At 45.1% G+C, this 18,347-nt stretch overlaps 3 protein-coding genes across 5 annotated transcripts; 1 reads left to right on the top strand and 2 right to left on the bottom strand.

Moving 5' to 3' along the window:
- Positions 1-11: 11 nt before the first annotated feature.
- On the bottom strand, positions 12-6,994 carry LOC117850565 (uncharacterized). Its single transcript, XM_034732421.2, has 14 exons — positions 6,882-6,994; positions 6,304-6,442; positions 5,604-5,668; positions 5,468-5,521; positions 5,276-5,356; positions 4,963-5,048; positions 4,773-4,853; positions 2,961-3,091; positions 2,428-2,469; positions 1,653-1,729; positions 1,491-1,575; positions 906-987; positions 396-468; positions 12-302 (listed from the first exon to the last, which is right to left on the bottom strand). The coding sequence occupies exons 1-14, from the start codon at positions 6,992-6,994 to the stop codon at positions 152-154; spliced, it is 1,260 nt and encodes a 419-aa protein (XP_034588312.1). The 3' UTR covers positions 12-151.
- A 529-nt stretch (positions 6,995-7,523) lies between these two features.
- Positions 7,524-10,853, top strand: LOC117850643 (uncharacterized). Of its 3 annotated transcripts, none has more exons than XM_034732500.2 (9): positions 7,524-7,684; positions 8,259-8,500; positions 8,591-8,636; positions 8,857-8,888; positions 8,979-9,015; positions 9,099-9,166; positions 9,866-9,910; positions 10,007-10,075; positions 10,258-10,853. In XM_034732500.2, the coding sequence occupies exons 1-9, from the start codon at positions 7,621-7,623 to the stop codon at positions 10,465-10,467; spliced, it is 813 nt and encodes a 270-aa protein (XP_034588391.1). In that variant the 5' UTR covers positions 7,524-7,620; the 3' UTR covers positions 10,468-10,853. The 3 variants fall into 3 exon arrangements, with proteins under 3 accessions (XP_034588391.1, XP_034588390.1, XP_034588392.1); XM_034732499.2 differs by having other exon boundaries at positions 8,976-9,015; XM_034732501.2 differs by lacking the exons at positions 8,591-8,636; positions 8,857-8,888.
- Positions 10,854-13,613: 2,760 nt separating this feature from the next.
- Positions 13,614-14,737, bottom strand: LOC117847899 (uncharacterized). The gene has a single exon (XM_034729200.2). It carries the CDS (start codon positions 14,633-14,635, stop codon positions 13,700-13,702), a length of 936 nt encoding a protein of 311 aa, XP_034585091.1. The 5' UTR covers positions 14,636-14,737; the 3' UTR covers positions 13,614-13,699.
- Positions 14,738-18,347: the final 3,610 nt, after the last annotated feature.

The raw sequence follows: 18,347 nt of genomic DNA, 5'->3' as shown, positions 1-18,347 counted from the left end.
AAACTTTTGGTACTAAATATATTCTTCTCGGTTTATCCCTAACACAAAAGAAAGAGTGCTATAATTTACAGGCTTTTGTAGCTCTAGCAACTCGCAGAAAAACTAAACTACTCTGACAACCAGATGGCCAACTACCAAAGGCAACCCAGAGTTACATTATTCTGTCAATAGGCCTCAAATCTGTTGGTAAATGATCATAGCTGCCTGAACACGCCTGGAACACGGGTCGCTCCCCAGCTCCTTGCGATGAGTGTTCCATATTTGGTGTCAACATGATGTAGTTTGGATCAGCTCTTTGGTAACTGCATGTTGTTGACATTCATGACCAATGAGTTATCAGTACACAACATTGCTAATAAAACTAACAATCCAACTTCAGAAGATAAATACAGAACCTGGGTTGTCTGAGATCCTCCGTTCGAATGCCAAATCCAAATGATGTTGTACCCTTTGAATGATCATTCACAGCTGCAAACAGAAAAGGACAATGTCAATGCGGCCAGCGAATGAGAGTCCTGTTAAGTGAACAATTCATAGGTTGCAACCACACCACAATTAGAATTACTTTCATGTTCGATATGGATTTTCTACTTGACTTGTCTAAAGTACAATTTAAAAACTGGAACAAATAATAACTGGAGCAAAATATATGAAGCTTAGTGCTTTGATTAAAGTTTTGTGTGGCTGAATAAGAACATATGCACAAAACTTCTAGTTGTCATGCAATTTTTTAAAAAAAAATGTACAAACTTGGAAGATACTGTTGCTGACAAAACATAAAGTAAACCTGAATAAAGAAACTAAAGAGAACCCTTTGCTAAAGCAGTATGCATAGATGTGGGTGTATATGGATTTTCTTGTGTGAAAAAAATAAAAGGATGCAAAGTCTTGCATAGCTTGCATACCTGTGATACTAAATGTAAACGATGGTCTCCACCATGATTTGAGTGCCAGAACTACGGAAGACTTGGAAGGACCAAGCTTTCCCTGTATGTAAATAAAGAGCAATGAACATTACAAGAAACGAAGTAATATGTTAACCTAGATAACACTGTGCAAAATACATTCCTGCCTTTTTTTCCCACCTAATGGCTTCTGAAACTCTAAAAAAGGAGTGAAGGGGTGGCATACCGGGTGGTAAAATATAAAGCTGGTCTACGAAGTTAATATAGAAAAAAAGAAAATTATATATAGGCTTTTTTCCCTTGGACGACGCAGTAGAGCTGCGTGTCATTTCATTAAAAAGGAGGGAGGGGGAATTAACAACGGGAGGCTAATAGACCTACTCCCAAACACACCCAAGCACAGATGCTGCACACACACTAGACAATCGTATATAGGCTGATTTTGATTCTAGAATATTGTCAAATAAAAAGAGATCTTAAATTCTTAAGGTAAAGCATGCACATGGTGCAGCGTAAAGTGGGAATGCATTGTATGCCCTCTTAATAGACTAGTCGTGAAGGCCTAAATGGATAGATTTACTTAACCTTCAATAGGAAGTTCTTATTAACTTGCCAACTTGCAGCTAACTGAAACAAGGAATTGTCATTCTCTGGTTTATCTTTATCAATCCTGAAACAGTATGAAAAATGGCGTTAGTGGGTAGTATTTATGTAAACCAGAGTAACATTCCTTTACTTGAGGCTTACCTTCCAGTAAACTCAAGTCCAAAATCAATGTAGTTCGTAATTTCAACAACCTCCTTATCTTCTGAAGGGTTTTTTACCTGGTTTATATAAGCAACACATACGGTTAAAATTTTCTCAAATTTCAAAACTTGGATGGCGGTTCATATTCAAAAAATATCCACCTGAGTGCACAACCAGGAAAACAAGTAAGCAAATATACCTTCTGGTATTGAGTTCAAAATAATGAGTTTTAATAATAAATATCTTGGTGGCACAGATATTTTTTAACAGAACAATTTACAATGGAATGGAATACCAACCAGGTATTGTCGTCTGTTTCAGTTGTGGTGGAGTTCAAATTAATGTACCGGTAGATATATCTGATGTTATTCTCCTCAAGCTAAGCTCGCTTGGGTTGTCCACTCACCAGCTGGTGGGGCATTAGTTCATTAGTGTGCCCATTGTGTAATCTATGAAAATATACTGGGCTGCTGGCAACAACAGGTTACCAGGCAATCAGAAAATATGAAATTTATAACTTTTCCTCTATTTCATATAAAGACATGTGGCTCTGCATCATCTCGATAACAGAAAAAAAGAACTGGTCGAACCTAACATGACAATGACGTGGTACAAAATGCACTACAATAGTAATGATTTTTAATTAATATGACAAATCTATAACTCTGATGAATCCAGACTTGACGTTTTGCATACTAATATACTATATATATAGAAGATATTCCACCTTTTCTCCCTGAATATCAAAAATTCTTTGAAAAGAGAGAACCCTTACCCCTCTCTGAACAACCATGTGTTGATAGAATGATGTTGTTAGCTGCGCATCAATAAAAATAAAATGTTATTGCAGATAAGATTAAATATTTCAGGGAGGCAACACTAGTTGTCTATAAACTTTTTCTTTATCCAAGACCATCAATGACTAATTAATTTGTGCAAATGTTGTGCTTCCTGATATTTTGCCTAAATAGATGGCTTCTTTAAAGAATTATTTTCCTATAGGCTATAGCTACCCAAACGAAAGGAAAACATAACGATCAGAATTGTAATTTCATGACATGGTTTGATGTGAATAGTATTATAGAGCTATATTATAATTCATGTCTTAATTTAATTAACCAGATATCAATCATTCCATCCGAGGCAGTAATTTCTCTATAACCTTGTCTAAAGATCCTCGCAATTGCAAGCAGTTTTAAATATATGATGTTTAGGGCAAGCTAATTAGCTCCGAAACGTCTATATTTTTAAAAGTAATAAACTAGGTGAAGCTTGTTAATAAAAAACAAAAGTATAAATAGAGCAAACCTGTTTACTTCTGGCAAGCTCTAGGGTAAAAGTGGATAAAGGGCTGAGCGGGCTAGTTGACCCGACACTGTAACTGATTGCACAATTCCAGTTCTCCGGATCTGTAAATGGCATAGTATTTTTGTTTCCACCTGTTACAGGATAGACAGAATGGAGTATTACAGCTAGTAGCAAAAGTAGAATCCCACAAAGTTTTTTAATTAATAAAAAAGACCACAGGAAAAGGCGCTAGGTGCCAGGAAAAGCAAATATCTGTTGTGCAAGTAACTGCACAGATGATATTTCAGAAAAATATCTTTTTTAAAAAAAACTATAATTTAGAAGCATTTTCACTCCTTGTCTCAATAGCACAAGAAAGCTGCTGCTTAGAGATCTTAATAAAACTTTGCCCACAGGCTCAATTAGTTATTGCGGTGGCCTTTCTAAAGAACTTGATTGTTTCAATTTTTAATGCTGTAACTAGTTGAGAGCTTCTTTTGTTGAGCTATAACAGCAAAACCCTGATATTAAGTAGATGTTCCACAGCACAGCAACAGCAAACTGTTCCATAGCGGTGAATAAGATTGTGCATATGCAAAGTTTCTCAAAGCGAAATTTAAAGGGAAAGCCACAGCCAGCTACACAGTAAACTTCAGACCTAAGTAAAAGAAAATACGAAGAACTTTTCAAAATGGTTTCAGTGCCAACTATTTACTACTCTCTTTCAATCAGAACCCAAAATTAATATGAGATTGTACAATCCTCCACCTCCATGCTCTAATGGAGCTATTATTCAAATAGTGTACCACATAAATCATCAACAGTTTCAGCCTCTAGATTAACCAACACAGATGGGGAACCTAAGGAATATTCACAGCAAGTTGTTCAATATTCTGTTATCTACAAAAGCTTCAGAGTTTTAGGGCTGATGACACCGCATCCATTTCTTAAGGAACTTTTTAGTTATGATATAGAGGTCCAAACATCAATACTGAATTCAAAAGAATGCTATAGCATGAGGAATAAAATTAAGTCATAGCCAGTTTGTTATATTCAATTTTCTATTATTCTACTTATGCTTTAGCATCTTTCTGCTGCAATTAACATAAAGGTCTCTGTCCCTACTACACAATGAACTTGGAAGGTCAGAAGAATGATGTAGCATGTGGAATGTGAAAACAAGTTATCCGCCTTAATGCATATATCCGCCTGAAATGGCAGAACACCTCCTTGCGCGATGCACCTACACTCAGCAGGTGTGGTTGGCCGTCAGCCAAATAATCGGCATTCAGGACGTCCCATCGGCTCTGAATGATTCTCTGATGGAATGGTGGATACAGAAGCGAAGCAGACTCGACGCCATCAGGACAAGAGGCCTCGATTCAACGTTCATGTTGGTCTCTTGGAAGATTTGGAAGGAAAGGAACGATCGAGTCTTTGCAAGGGCGACGGACAAAACCCCAGCGCAGCTAACCGGGGCGATAACTGAAGAAGCCCTTCTCTGGTGTGCAGCAGGGGCGCGTTGCCTCGCAGCTCTCGGGTGGCATGTTGCTGCTACCAGCTAGGAGACTATTCTCCAGGATTTTCTTTCCTAGGGTGCTCTTGTAATAACATGTAACGGGAATCTCGAATTTTGTATCCGTGTGCGTGCGCCCGGTTGGCCCGCGTTGTAAAAAAACGTTTTCATTCTCTTCTTAATGGAATGATACGCAGCTCTCCTACGTATTCTAGAAAAAAAATAAAAAAAGAAGCTTGGATATTCTGTGTCTAACAACCTCAAATTTTAAGAGAACTGAGAACGCAACTATTATGACAATATAAGTTAACACTCACTAAGAGGCTTGTATTGAACTCCTGCACTTAAATTCCCTTTTCTGCCAACCAACCATGCTCCATACGGCACCACACCGGATACTACAAAAGGAAGTATGCAAAGCCATTAAATTGGCTTGAAATTAAAGAGGGTATACCATCTTTAATCATGATTGAATAAATTATAAGATAATTGTAAACAGATGCATACAAGGAAATGGCACAAAAGATGCACCAAGTGATATACTCTCTGAACCATATCTTAAACCCACGACTCCACACTCTTCTGAGCGCACCCTGCAAAAATGATGAACTAACTCCCTCATTCTCATTATTTCTAAAATTAACAGGAAGCAACAAAAGATAATATTCCTCATTATTTCTAAGATTAATAGAAAGCAACAAAAAAGATAATATTTTCCATGGGATTTGGAGAAAGAAATCCGATAAAAGTAAAAATCAACGATAAGCTAACAAACAGCTCCACGCATGATTTGCATGTGGAAACAAGATATGCAGTCTACCTGTTTCCCATTAGTTGTAATGTTCCAAATGCACCAATACCATACTCAGGATAGTACGCAGATGACCGCAGCTGCCACATACTGCATAAACAGGAGATTGACCAAAACGGTATTGTCTATACGATCTCTGTAATAGAGAATGTATCTGCTGATAAGTGATAAATGATATAGTTCTAGCAAGAAAATGCATACGGATTTGAAGTCGACACAAGAAGGTTCACAAAGGTATGGGGGTCATCTGATTCTCTGAAAAAAATCAGTGTGTTTATGTTAGAGTACAACAAAGTTTCAAACATACAAAGAGTTTTGGGAAATATGGAATGCACACTTTTGCCAGTGGAATAAAGCATCCCCCTTTACGTTTCCACATTTTTTATCAGCTGCTGCAGACACCTGACGAAATTAAGGTTGGCAAAAAGATATTTATTTAATACCCTTGAAGATAAATCATATTGGAATCAATCCTCCTATAGTTTTTTTTATTGAAGGAACTGGCGCAGGAGTGTGCCTATTTCATTAATAGAGAAGGATTAAATCTCCTTGTATTAAACAAATATATAATACAAAAGACAAAAGTTAGGAGTTTCAGTGGGTTTAGGAGTTTAGGGACATATGATTGCAAAGTCACCATTTCAAAGTATTTCTAGCAAAAAGGTTTATATGGACCTATGGGTATAATTCCAATGAATATCCATGTAAACACTATAGTTCAGGTTAACATGCAACATCCAAAAAGCTGAAATAACAAGCTCAGGAAACAGAGAGAAAGTGTCTTTTTCTACAAGATGCCAGTTTTGTATAAAGAGGGTGCCAGACTGCCAGTAGGCCACTAGATGTTCCAACCATGCATGCTAATGACAAGTAAAGAATGAAATGATGATTATTTGAAACAAATACATGAAAAGGGACAAGAGATGTTAGTAACATAAACAGCAATGATAAGAAACATACACCGAGGCTATCAACCATTGGCAGGAACCGTGCAATTGAGAAATACTTAACAGAAACACAAACAACAGCAAGGATACTGTAGCAATCAAATCAGCATGAGGGTCTGCCTTCAGCAGGATCCTTGACGTCATATTCCCAGATTGATCGAAGTAGTCCTCGAACAGGTTCTGCAGCGAGAGCTTTCCAAACATTACTTCATATGCTGGCACCGACATCCTGCATGTTCACAAATCACAACCAAGACCACCTCAGTACAGCATGACAAAGGATCACAGGTTAGAATATTGTAGAGATATCTGTCGTCCTACCAGGAGAGCAATTAGAAGGTAGAATATCATGATAAGAGGGTTGAGAGAAAAAAAAAGTAGTTTTGCTCTTCTCGGAGACGTGCTATCAGGACAAACTACCAGAACAGAGAAGTACAGCTGTACAACCAACCGGAGTTAAGGATATGTCTAACTTCTCGATCCACGGATGGTTTTCACAATAGAAGTGAGCGATCAAGCGCAATTGCTTAGCAGGTACAATTAATCACGGTGGCTTAAAGCCGCTAATTAGGGCGGAAACCTCTGGAGCCTAGTAGCCCACTCCGTCGTTACGGAAGCGCATTATGTTGTAGCGGGTGCAGAGGAGAGGAGGGTGTCGCGCGATCGACCTGGTGCGCGCGGCGATGGGAGGGTAGTCGAAGAGCGGCGGCACCAGCACCATACTCTCCTTCGGCGGCGGCCGCTCCTTCCGCGGCTGCGCCTGTCCTGTAGCTTTTCCCATCCCGACCTCGGCTTGCCAACGAAGCGGTGAGCGGCGACCTCTTCCCTGGCGTGCGGGCTTGTGTTCTGAAGTTCCGATGCGATGAGGCGATGGGGATTGTTCGCGGCGACTGGGAGGGTTTAACGCTGGCGCCTTCTTCTTGGGGGAGGGTTTAACGCTGGCGCCTTCTTCTTGGGGGAGGGTTCAAGGTTAGCGAGCCGGTAATTGCAAGCTAATCTGGGGGCTCTCCTGTAAAAAATGTTGTGAACAGGTCTCCAGAAGCGCGAGGCCTTGTGAAATGCTGAGGTCTCCGTGCCCTCGAAGATTTGAACCGCTAATGGTCGAAGATTGGAACGGAATTTTTAGCGATTATGGCGACCTATTTTTGGGTGGGCCTCAATGAGTGATCCAAAGGCCTTCCCGTAAACAGCCCAGCCAATATCAGGAATCAGGGCCCACTGTTGCAAGAAAATGGCTAGTGCGGTGGATGGAGACGAGAAACCGGCCCATCGGGCTAAACAAGATGAAGCCCACATGTCAGTGGCATGTGTTCGTCTTCCTCCCGTCAGCTGCTGTCCGATCTTATCCCCACCTGCCGCTTGCTGCCGGGTAACTGGGCTGCTGGGGGAAGGTCGCCGACGGCATCGATGGCAGATTTGTCTACGATTGCGGATGGAGATGTGACCGAAGAAGCGAAGGGGCAGGAGGCAGGTTCGATCTTCTGTTCTCTTTAGCTTGTGTCTGCTAATTGCTAGCGATGGAATCGTTAGGGTTCGATTGCCTGTTCGAAGATTTACTCGACCTTCATCCATTTACACTGCTTGCTGATAGCTACTGCACATCCAAGAGATGGGTTCAGTGCAAATATTTGATGCCATGTGTACGGTGTACCCTTACAAAACATTGAATTCCCCACATCGTTCGCTTCAGTTAGGCTACTGATGAGGCCCTCAGGTCTCCAAATCAACTAAACTGTCCGATGGTTGAGTGCTGGTTGTGTTTATCACCATCGTGTCTTTGTGAATTTAAGATCAACTTCTGTATTGTCATTGTGAAACCCTTTGAAGTGAAATATGCTTTAAAAACTTAAAAGAAACAACTAGTCATTTAGTAGCCTATACTAATACGCCACTAGAGTCTCAGCAATTGAGCATAGACTTGCCCAGTTCCCACTGTGCTATTTTCCTACTTGTAGATCAGATGCCTGTTTCGTGATGGTTTGTACAGAAGTCAAACTGCCTTTTTTTTTCTGCAAGTGTTAAACTGCTTGTTGAACTGCATCCAGACCAAGGAAGCTCTGAAGGTAGTCATGGTACTACTTTGCAAGACACAATGGAGCGGGACATAAGAAAAGGAAAGGCAGCTCTTGAATCCACCGAACTGATGAGGGAGGATCTGGTTCAGAGTGCTGTTAGTTTTCTGAAACATCCAAAAGTAGTAACCTCTTCGGATGGGCAGAGGCGATCTTTCCTTGAAAATAAAGGACTCACTGTGGATGAAATAGATGAAGCATTTCGACAGTTACAAGTAAGATTCTTTCTCACTTTCTACTTGAATTTTCCCTCCCTGATTATTCTGACTTCTTTCTTTAAAAACTCTTTTTTGTGGGAATTAAAGAGCCCATCTTCTAATTCTTTGAGCGCAAATACGTGCACGTCTCAAGGTATGCAAAGAGACTCCATTTATTAATGATATCTTTATGATCTTCAAGTTTAATTTTAGGTTGATGTATTTGTAGATCCTATCGTGATATTTCATTGTTTGTGTGTGCTTTCCTCTGTAAACAATGGTGATTCAGAATGAACTTTCCCATTCAGCCCTAAATGGCATGATGATGACACATCTAACTTCATTGTGTTAATCTCTTGCCTGCAATTTGTCAGGGGTATCTAATCATTCATGTAGGATTACTCAGGTCAGCACAAGTACACATAATAGTTTTGGCCAGGTATGACTGATATTTATGCTGCAAATTTAAACTACCGTCTTTTCTTCACTGCAGCAGGAAACTGAAGTTGGCACGAAGTGTATGGATGGTTCAGGTTTGCCAATGCAGATCTTCTAGGTTAATTCATGACTATCTTCCTTGATTCCTTATTTCTTACATTCCGACTTTCTTTTATAGAGAGGGTTGAACCTGAGACAGAACCTGTGGCCCCTGTGGTGCCTTGTCATCCAAAATCATATATGGAGGTCAGCTACCTATCTAACATGGGAATAAAATGGCTGCAAGTTTAATCTTTACTCCGCTACAGACTACTGCATACATGATATCTGAAGATGTCTGTGATGCGTTCATTTCGTGGATAGCTAATAGCTTCAATGCTATTAAATTGAACTTCAGAACGTAGAATTGTTCCAAACTTTTTAGGTGCTACGGAATCCATGATTTAAGCAATCCTGTTAGCATGATGTTGGTCCTCAGAGATTAACTCATCTAAAACTGGACTTAGATATTAGTGATAAAATGATATAAAAATGAACAATCTTATGCTGGGTTTTATAGCTAGATCTGGAAGAAGGAAAAACAGCCAGTACCTGTTGCAACCTCAAGGCTCTTTGACCATTGATCAGTGCGGGCTTCTTCCTCCTTCTAGTGATGCAGCATACTTTAGGACATGGGATAGTGGGAATTTCACTCAATATGTGCTGATATTTAAACATGCTTGTTTTGGTTAGCTATTGCATCGTGAGAATCATGATATCCGCTTCATCTTAGTATGCACTGCCCTTGTTAAGCAAGTAGTAGCATATTAAAAATCAAAATTTAGTCTGGAATTTTGGTATATGTGATTTCATGTTTCAAACACGGGAATTTTTGGTATATGTGATTTCAAGTTTATACAGAGCAGAATTTGGCTTTTAAATTCGGCACTGTATTTGACTTGGCAGATCATGGAAATGATACAAAGGGGTGAGCGGCCAGATGATATCCAGGCATGTCTGAATTTCTTGTTGTCTTCAATTAATGCCCCTACAAGAGAACTATGTAGTTTCATTATTTTATGACCATTTTTTTCTGTTGTGATATAGGATATTAATGATGACCCTCCAAACCCTGATCAACCAATCTCGGAACCCCGTATGGCACCGAAACCCAAGGTTTGCTCTCGAAAACCGACTGCCTAACCAAATGTTTCTCAATATAGATCTCCTTCTTGCATGGTCATGATCCATGGTTGCTGGGAAAGTAGCATGTGTGTAGCATAATTTAGATTATTTTGTGATATCAGTTAGACTTGTTTGAGAGAGGTTGGCTCACATTTAGTTTCCTGGTAAAACAGCCATGGGAAAAGCAAGGTCAAGAAAGTTTGGCCTGGGATTTGAAATCACCATCAAGTGTCTCCAGTGACTTGAGATCAGAGGTTCAACATGATATTACCAACAAGGCTGTGGAGTCAGCCGACGGCTCCAACCATGGGGACTCGCTGGTGCAAGCAGAAGTAGATGCGGGCTTGGAATCTCCCACAGATGATGCTGCCTCCTTGAAGTAGCAACTACAAAATCTCACGGTGGTATAATGAAATGTGGTAGGGGGGAAATGTCTCAGCCTACAGGTAGCAAAAAAAAAAAACAGAGAAGATAGAAAGAAAGAAAAAGCTTCGGCCTATAGATGGCTAAAGATGCATCAAATCTCAGTACCACACTGTGTCCTTTAGCCATCTATAGGCCGAAGCTTTTTCATGAGATATTATGCAGTTCTCATGAGCAATTTGAGTTGGGTTTACAAATCAACGTACTTTTCAAACGGGCAAGTACAGAACTTGATCCATTTTCTTTCTGATGGAACAGTTTGTCGATGCAATCTGTATGTGACTGTCGTTCTGATGCACATTATAGTGTATTGATACATGAGAAAATCAACACTCATTCTCGAAAATGTAATGATCTCCATGCTGTCGTCTGAAACGTTTCGAAGGCCAGGCCTGAACCGACGATCCAGCATCTCACACGTGTCGGCTTGGTCGCAAGTCGCAAGCGATGTTTTCTCGGCCAGTATAGGCTTTCCATCTCAAGTGTGAACCCCAGCAGGGTGTGAAAGTCTCGCCGCACGTGTGTAAGTGCATCGAGCTTTATGGCATCCGAATGTGCTCGGTGCGTGTCGTTGGCTGCGCACAGTAGTTGCGTCCCTGTTTCGGCAGGCGTATGGGAGAGCGGTGATGGCCTGATGGGTGTTGATCCTGAAATCTGAAGAGATGTACATGTAGCCTGACTGCCTGTCCCTGTCACCTTTTCTCGAGTTTCCAACGCCAACAACCTCGAGCAATAACCAACCTAACCTTACGCCACACCAGGAGAGACGATCGAGGCGAAAGCTGCGGTAGGCCTAACCGATCCAAACGGTGACCGCCCTTTTTCCTCGCCCAGGCTCTGCTTGCAAGATTCACGACAGGATTGTAATTTGTTTGGAGCCTTTCCAGGTTTGGCGTTGACTTGACTAATTGCTCATTCAGAGTTTCAGACTCCAGGGTTCGCGTTTGACTCGCATCACGCTCGCGTCAGCAGAGAGGCTTAGCGGCCGTGGCACGTCAAGATGCCATGCGTCATCTTGCAATGGCAGCAATGATTTTCAGATGCCCTGGTGTTAGCGCGGGTTGGGTGGATCATGGACGGCAGAATTGCGAAAATGGCTGCGATTGACACGAGCTTACGACCTGATGGATTTTTCTGGTCCAGAATGAGAGGAGTGGAAAGGACCAACACTTGAATCGAACACGCTCGCCAAGGTAGCAGCGCGTCAAAACGGTAGCCTAACGTTAGGTATTAGGCAGCTTAAACTCTGGTACATGACTTGACGATCTGAACATCCTGCTGTGCTGGCACATGTTTGTCTGAATGACAACGCATGCATAAGGCTAGTTTTCCTCCATTGAATCGAAACAAGGATGGGACTTGAATTGTTTCTTTTTCCCGCGTGATCTCGTCGTCTATCTGCAGCTGTAGCTGACGCAGATAGATGGCGGATGGCACTGGTGGGCTATCATCTGATCTGACGGGCCAAATAAACCACAGATCGAGCAAGTTGACGCGGGGGCAAAGCTGGTGGCTGCTGATCAGCAAACGGTGCCGTCCAACGCCGACGACGGCGCCTCTCTCTCGCCGGCGCCGGATCCCGGTGGCAATTGTGGACGCTGCTCGGCCAAGAGCTCGGATACGCGCCGCGCCATGCGTCCCTTTTGCCGCTATAAACAGGGAGTATAACACGGACTGTGATGCCACTTCATTTCTGAAAAGAACAACCGCACGGAGCTTGCAGGGAAGAATATAACGCGGTGCGAGTCTAAGCGGAAATGGCTGAAGGCCTGAGTCCGTGCCGGTCGTCGATTTCAATGTTTTCCAGGCCAGCTGGTGTTGGCCCGTTGGAGACGATGACCTGAAAGCAACTTCATTTATTGAGCGTCAACCCAAAACTCTGTAATGAAACCGGAGAAAGTCACGGATTATTCACAGGTCGTACCATGGATGCACAGCGCACCGTACTGTGCAAAGTGACCGGGAGTTGAGGCTATCGCCTATCGGTTAATTTTGACATCCTTTTGTTTCCTGAACACTACTTCAAAAAAAGGTGCCGAGATAGCTAGGGATCATGAGCGCCATAATAGCAGACAAGATTGACGCGAAAGCTACACAGCGGGGCACCACCGAAGCTTCAGATCGCCCGGGCTAGAAACGAAGAGCGAATCATGCCGCCTCCTCATCGTGCTGTCCAGCTGGTGCGTGCTAGTGTGTGTACCAGCGTCGGCGGATGGTGCCCGTTCCTCCATTAGGAGGCATCCCTTCCGTCGCAGCGCGATCGCGCATGGTCCCCGGACATTGCGAACACCGCACGAACCCGGACGCACATCATCGTCGGGTAGCAATAGCAAGCACGCCGCGTGCTCGTGATCACGAGTTCTGGACCGGCCTGGAGCCGCCCGCGGCTGATGCGTTGCGTTCATGCGTGCGTGTGCATGCACCTGGTGTCGCCGTCGCCGTCGCCGTCGCCGTGGCGGCGCACGCACGGCACCTGGTCGGCCCGCCCGGGCATCGCATCGCCGCCATCGCACACGTCGCGCGCGCTTGCACTGGTTTTTCGCAAAGTGGCGGGGGGTTCATTCCGTAAAGCAGGAGGGGCGCGTCGGTCGCCGAGTGGGATTCTTGTGTGCCGCCGTGCCGACCCCCTCCGGCCGGGCAGGGCCGGCTCTAAGGGCCCTCAAGCGAGTCGAACATTATGGGCCTTCGAGGATGCCGTCGCCTCTGTTGCATGGGGTCTGAGCCGGCCCTGCGGCCGGGTCGAGCCGTCGATCGAGGTGCTGTGGTCGTCGGGCAGTCTCGTGGCTGAGAGCTCGCTCAGGTGCAGAACAAAGCAGTTGATGGCACGAGAGCTACTGTTGGATCAGCTGAAAATCGCAAACCAAACAGGGGTGTTGATCGCGGATTAATGCCGATTAATTGAGGTGCTCCTCACGCCACCAGGCCCACCACTAGGCGTTCACACTTGGTCGAGAAAAAGGCCATGGCCCAGTGGCCCCGGCTGCTTCTACACTGTTGTTCACACCCACAAGCATCTCCCAGGTGAAATCAATTCCTAACCCCCATCATTAACGATAACTCCCACTGAAGCACTGATCACGCATAGTATAATTTTGACTCGAGATGGTTGGTTCCAAACCCCAAAACTCAATAATAATATTCAATTTTCAAATCAGATCAGCGTAACTGAATAATTTGTCCGCGCATGGGAAGTCAGAAGGGGTGCTGGTGGCTCCGGCTGACGCCGTTCACGTTGGCGAAGAAGCCCACGAGCTCCTCCCGGTAGGGCAGGAACGTGCGCCGGGGCGTGCCGCCGGCGGTTCCGCCACCCTTGGAGAGGTACGCTATCCGGTGGGCGGCGGTCACCGTGTCGACCTCCGTGGTGACGGGGGTGGGCTTCCTGCCGCCCGCCGGCGCCGGGGAAGGCTTGGGCTTGGGCTTGTCCTTGTCCTTGGGCGCCTGCTCGTGCGGCGGCGCGGCGAAGAATAGGAACTTCTCCTTGCCGTCGCTGTGGCTGCGGCCGACGACGAGGTCGCTGATGCGGCGCCACCGCGCCATGGACCCCGTGGAGCCGCTCTTCCTGGGCGGCCGCGGGGACGACGCCGGCGACGCGGAAGACGCCGAGCCCGGCCTCCACACGCAGTAGCTCTCCGGAGCCGCGCCCTCCAGGCCGTCCGCCCTGTCGTCGTCCGTCGCCGCGGACGACGACGACGACGCCGTCGACGCCGTGGAGCTGGTGGACGAGTTCCGCGCGCGGGTCTCCTCTAGGAAGAGCCGCCCTAGCTGGCCCCTCACCCGCGGCGCCACTGCCGGAACTGGAACGGACCGCGCCGTGCCGTCGTGGCCTCCAGCTGATGCATGGACGCATCCGCCGACGCCGCCGCTGACAACGCCCCCGAACACCGGGTAGAACGGCCTGATCCGGCCGTCCGCGAACAGCTCGTCGGCCGGGGCGGCGGTGCCCGCGGGGGACTCCCTGCTGACGAACGGGAACTCGAACTCGAAATCCTCGTCGTCGGACGACTCCTCGCCGGAGGAAAGCGGGACTGGAGCGTCGTCGAGGGGCGCCGGCGGCGGCGAGGGCGTGTCGGCAGGCGGCGCGGCGATGGGTCCTTGTAGCTCTTTCATTTGGGGGATTCTCACCTCCATGGCTGCGACTGCGAGCTTTTTCCGACGACGCTTTTGCGTGGCGCGCGGGGAGAATCGTGGGGAAGGGAACGAGGACCGAGGGGAGACGGCGGGGGATAAGAAGAGGCCGGTGTTTATAAAGGAGGCGCGGGTGGGGGACCGGGGACGTTTGAATGGTGGGGATGGCACGGTGGGGCAGGCCTTCCAGAAGGTCACTAGTGCTAGCAAGTCTTCGGCCTGTTTGGATAACAGGCCTCCTATCTCGATGTTTGGTTAATTAGAAGTACTAAATATAAATTAATTATAAAATTAATTACATAGAGGAAGCTAATTTACGAGAGAATCTATTAAGTCTAATTAGTTCATGATTTGACAATGTGGTGTTACAGTAACTATTTACTAATAATGGATTAATTAGGCTTAGTAGATTCATCTCGAACTTCTGCAATTAGTTTTATAATTAGCTCATGTTTAATATTTCTAATTAGCATTCGAACATTTGATATGACAAAGGTTAAATTTTAACCCGAGGATCAAACACGGCCTTTGTTTTTGTACTTTTTTGTGATGCAGGTGAATGGGCGCAGTATTATCCGTGAGCCTCCCTCCGTGGGATTTCTCACTTTTCTGATTTCATCTCATCTCATCTCATCCGGTCATTGATATAATCTTCTCTTTACACATGCAGCACCTGTATCAAATTTTTATAATTCTATATTGCATGCAAGTTGCGTATATAGCCGTACTGTACGCATTATGCACGGTCATTTCACTTTGCAAAATCCCGCGCGCGAGCCAGTAAAATAGCAGTGCGGAGGAGACCGCACCGCCGTGTCGCCGTGTCCACACCGGTCGGTCTCTGCCATCGGCGACTGCAAGTCTACGCCCCCTCTACGGTGGCGTGACAAGACAACCGGTGTCGCGAGATGGGATAATCAACAACGACTCGCATGATTCGCGTGCCTGCCCCCACCGCGAGAGCGAGAGCGAGACTCGCGAGCGCATGCATGATCATTCCCTTGGACTCCAAGTCTCATCTCGTCTCGGCCGGCCCCGGCCCCGGGCCCCTTTCTGTTGGGAACGAAGACCGCCGGCGGCTCCTCCCAGTCCCATGATTTGTCAACGAGAAAGTGCGCTGCTGTGTGCAGTGTACTGTACTCTACAGCGGAAAGAGACACGCCTGCTTCTGTCCGAGTGATCAGGAGGGCTACCGGACCTCGTGGGGTCGCCATCGCCGATCTTCCCCGCGCGAATCACCTGCTAGGCTTCCTGAGCATAGCGGCGAGATCCGGTGATCTCGTCCTCGATCCGCTGCCATTGATGCGTTCCCACGCCAACAGCGAGATCGCCTGGCTTTGTGGCGGTGCGCGACCCCGCGCGCGCGCGTTCCCACGCCGTTTACACCGGGCGGCACCGGCGGACGGCGGCGGCAGCAGCTCGCGGACGCAGCACCAGCAGGTTGACAACACGACACGATGCGTACGCCCCTTGTGGGTTGATTAAGCGAGACAGTCTGGATCGGACTCTAGGCTCTGTCCCCGATTCGTGTGGTGTACTGTGTACAGTAGGAGTGGTACCTTTGCTAGCTCGCTTGTGTGCCTCACCATCGTTGATTAACTCCGTTCACACCACTGTTGCATTGTTGGTGAGGGGGTGTTTGGCTCCCAGCTGCACAGTGCGCCGGTGCGTGTCCGCGGCATGCGGCCCATGCAGCTAGGCCGGAATCAGCCTCGGGCGAGGCGCGGCGGCGCTCGGCGCGGCTTGGTACTTGGGCTGACAAGTTCAGGCTTACGAGAGGGACTGACTCTTTCTTATGGGGCTGCACCACCAATGCTGGGCTGGACGGAGTGGGCCGCACCCGCATGGACCGAAACAGACTGGGCCAATGATTCTTCCCCATTCGGCCATTCCCACGTCTTTTGTTTGAAGAAACTGGAAATCCTATTAATCTTCCGGAAGAAATCCGTTGTCTGAGATGGGTGCAAACTCCAACCAACATATGAGATCTGAGGTGGAGAGCACCATGAGCATGCATGACTGTTGTGGTGGATCTGGACATACTCCCTCTGTATAGGAAAAGAGAGTCGTTTTGGACAAGGTTTGGGTCAAACATTGGGAATATAAATCATGAATAACTTTTAAGTTGTTGGGTTTGGAAATGCGAAAGCCATATAAATAGATTTGTTTTGAAAAATACTTTCATAAAAATATACATATATCACTTTTTGCTAAATATTTTTATAAAAACAAGGAGTCAAAGTAATGCTTTGGAGACCGTGTCGCTGTCCAAAACGACTTCCTTTTCCTATACGGAGGGAGTATGTCTGCTTTGCTCCTTTGTAAGGGTGGGGAGGGAGGGAATCTTTTTGATTGAAAACTTTGATCTCATTTTTCTCTCAAACTGTGAATACGTTTTGAATCAGTTGAATTCTGTTTGAACTATTGTGTTCCTGAGAATTAATGTAACACAATGAAATCCAATATGACTATGTTTTGTTGTATTTTTAAAAATCAACATTTTAGATGAACTATCTTAATATTTTTTAACGGAAAAAAAGTTGATGAACGTCAAAAAAATGTTGAGCCAAAAAATGTTGGTGAATGTAAAAAAGTTAAAATAAATGTTGGTACATATAAAAAGTGTTGGTGGCAATTAATACAATTTTTTTAAAAAAATGTTGATGAATGTCAACAAATGTTGATGGAGTTTAAAAATGTTGTGCATGGGTTGTTACGGGTTTTAAAAATACATTGCTTATCTACTTTCCAGAAGATATATAGAAGTTCCAGACGAAACTCTGAAAAAGAAAAAAGATGAAGAATTCGTGTACTCAGTAAGGTGTGACTCAATGAATGAGTTGCATGTCAACATCTCATAAACAGAACATTGGGCTTTCATGTCAGGAAGTTGGCGCCCTGCTCCTGCATCAACCCAGAGAATTTTTTTTCCGTGTTTCCATCTTTGCTTTTGGCTGTTTTGCGTTTGCATTCTACCCCTGATCTCTGCGGCGGCTGCTGCTGCTGGTCGTCAGTCAGACCGTGTCAAAAGTGGACGCCTTCCGTTTTACAATCGACCAGGCATAAGACCTGTGCTTGCGCCCACAGGAACTTGTCTCTCGCCCCTTCCCTTCCACGAAGAATTTCAGCGTTGCGTACAGATTTAGCATCTCAACTGAAAGACCAAGTCCGGTGTAGAAGAAATCGTCGTGCGTGCATTGTCAGGGGATGTTTGGATCCTGAGCTAAAGTTTAGTCCGTCTCACGTCGAATATTCGGAGGCTAATTAGAAAGACTAAATATGAGTTAATTACGAAACTAATTACACAAATGGAGGCTAAACGGCGAGATGAATCTATTAAGCCTAATTAATCCATTATTAGCAAATGGTTACTGTAGCAGCACATTGTCAAATCATGGACTAATTAGGTTTAATAGATTCGTCTCGTCGTTTAGCCTCCATCTGTGTAATAGGTTTTGTAAATAGTCTATATTTAATACTCCTAATTAGTATCTAAACATTCGATGTGATAGGGACTAAAGTTTACCCCTTAGTGTCAGTTTGGTAGCTTAATTTGATTATGATTTTTTATGGGAGCTAATTTTCTTAAAGAAGTAATTTTGGGGTCGAAAGTAATTCTCTTTTATTTTGTAGCATGAACTCTTAAAATCAGGATGGAGAATCATTTCATAGGATCAGGAGAAACTATTTTTTCAGCTCTCAGCCTCTTAGTTCA

This window comes from Setaria viridis, chromosome 3, assembly GCF_005286985.2.
Source record: "Setaria viridis chromosome 3, Setaria_viridis_v4.0, whole genome shotgun sequence".
NCBI lineage: Eukaryota > Viridiplantae > Streptophyta > Magnoliopsida > Poales > Poaceae > Setaria > Setaria viridis.
Note: the sequence above shows the minus strand (reverse complement) of the source record. Positions and strands in the feature narration are given on the sequence as shown.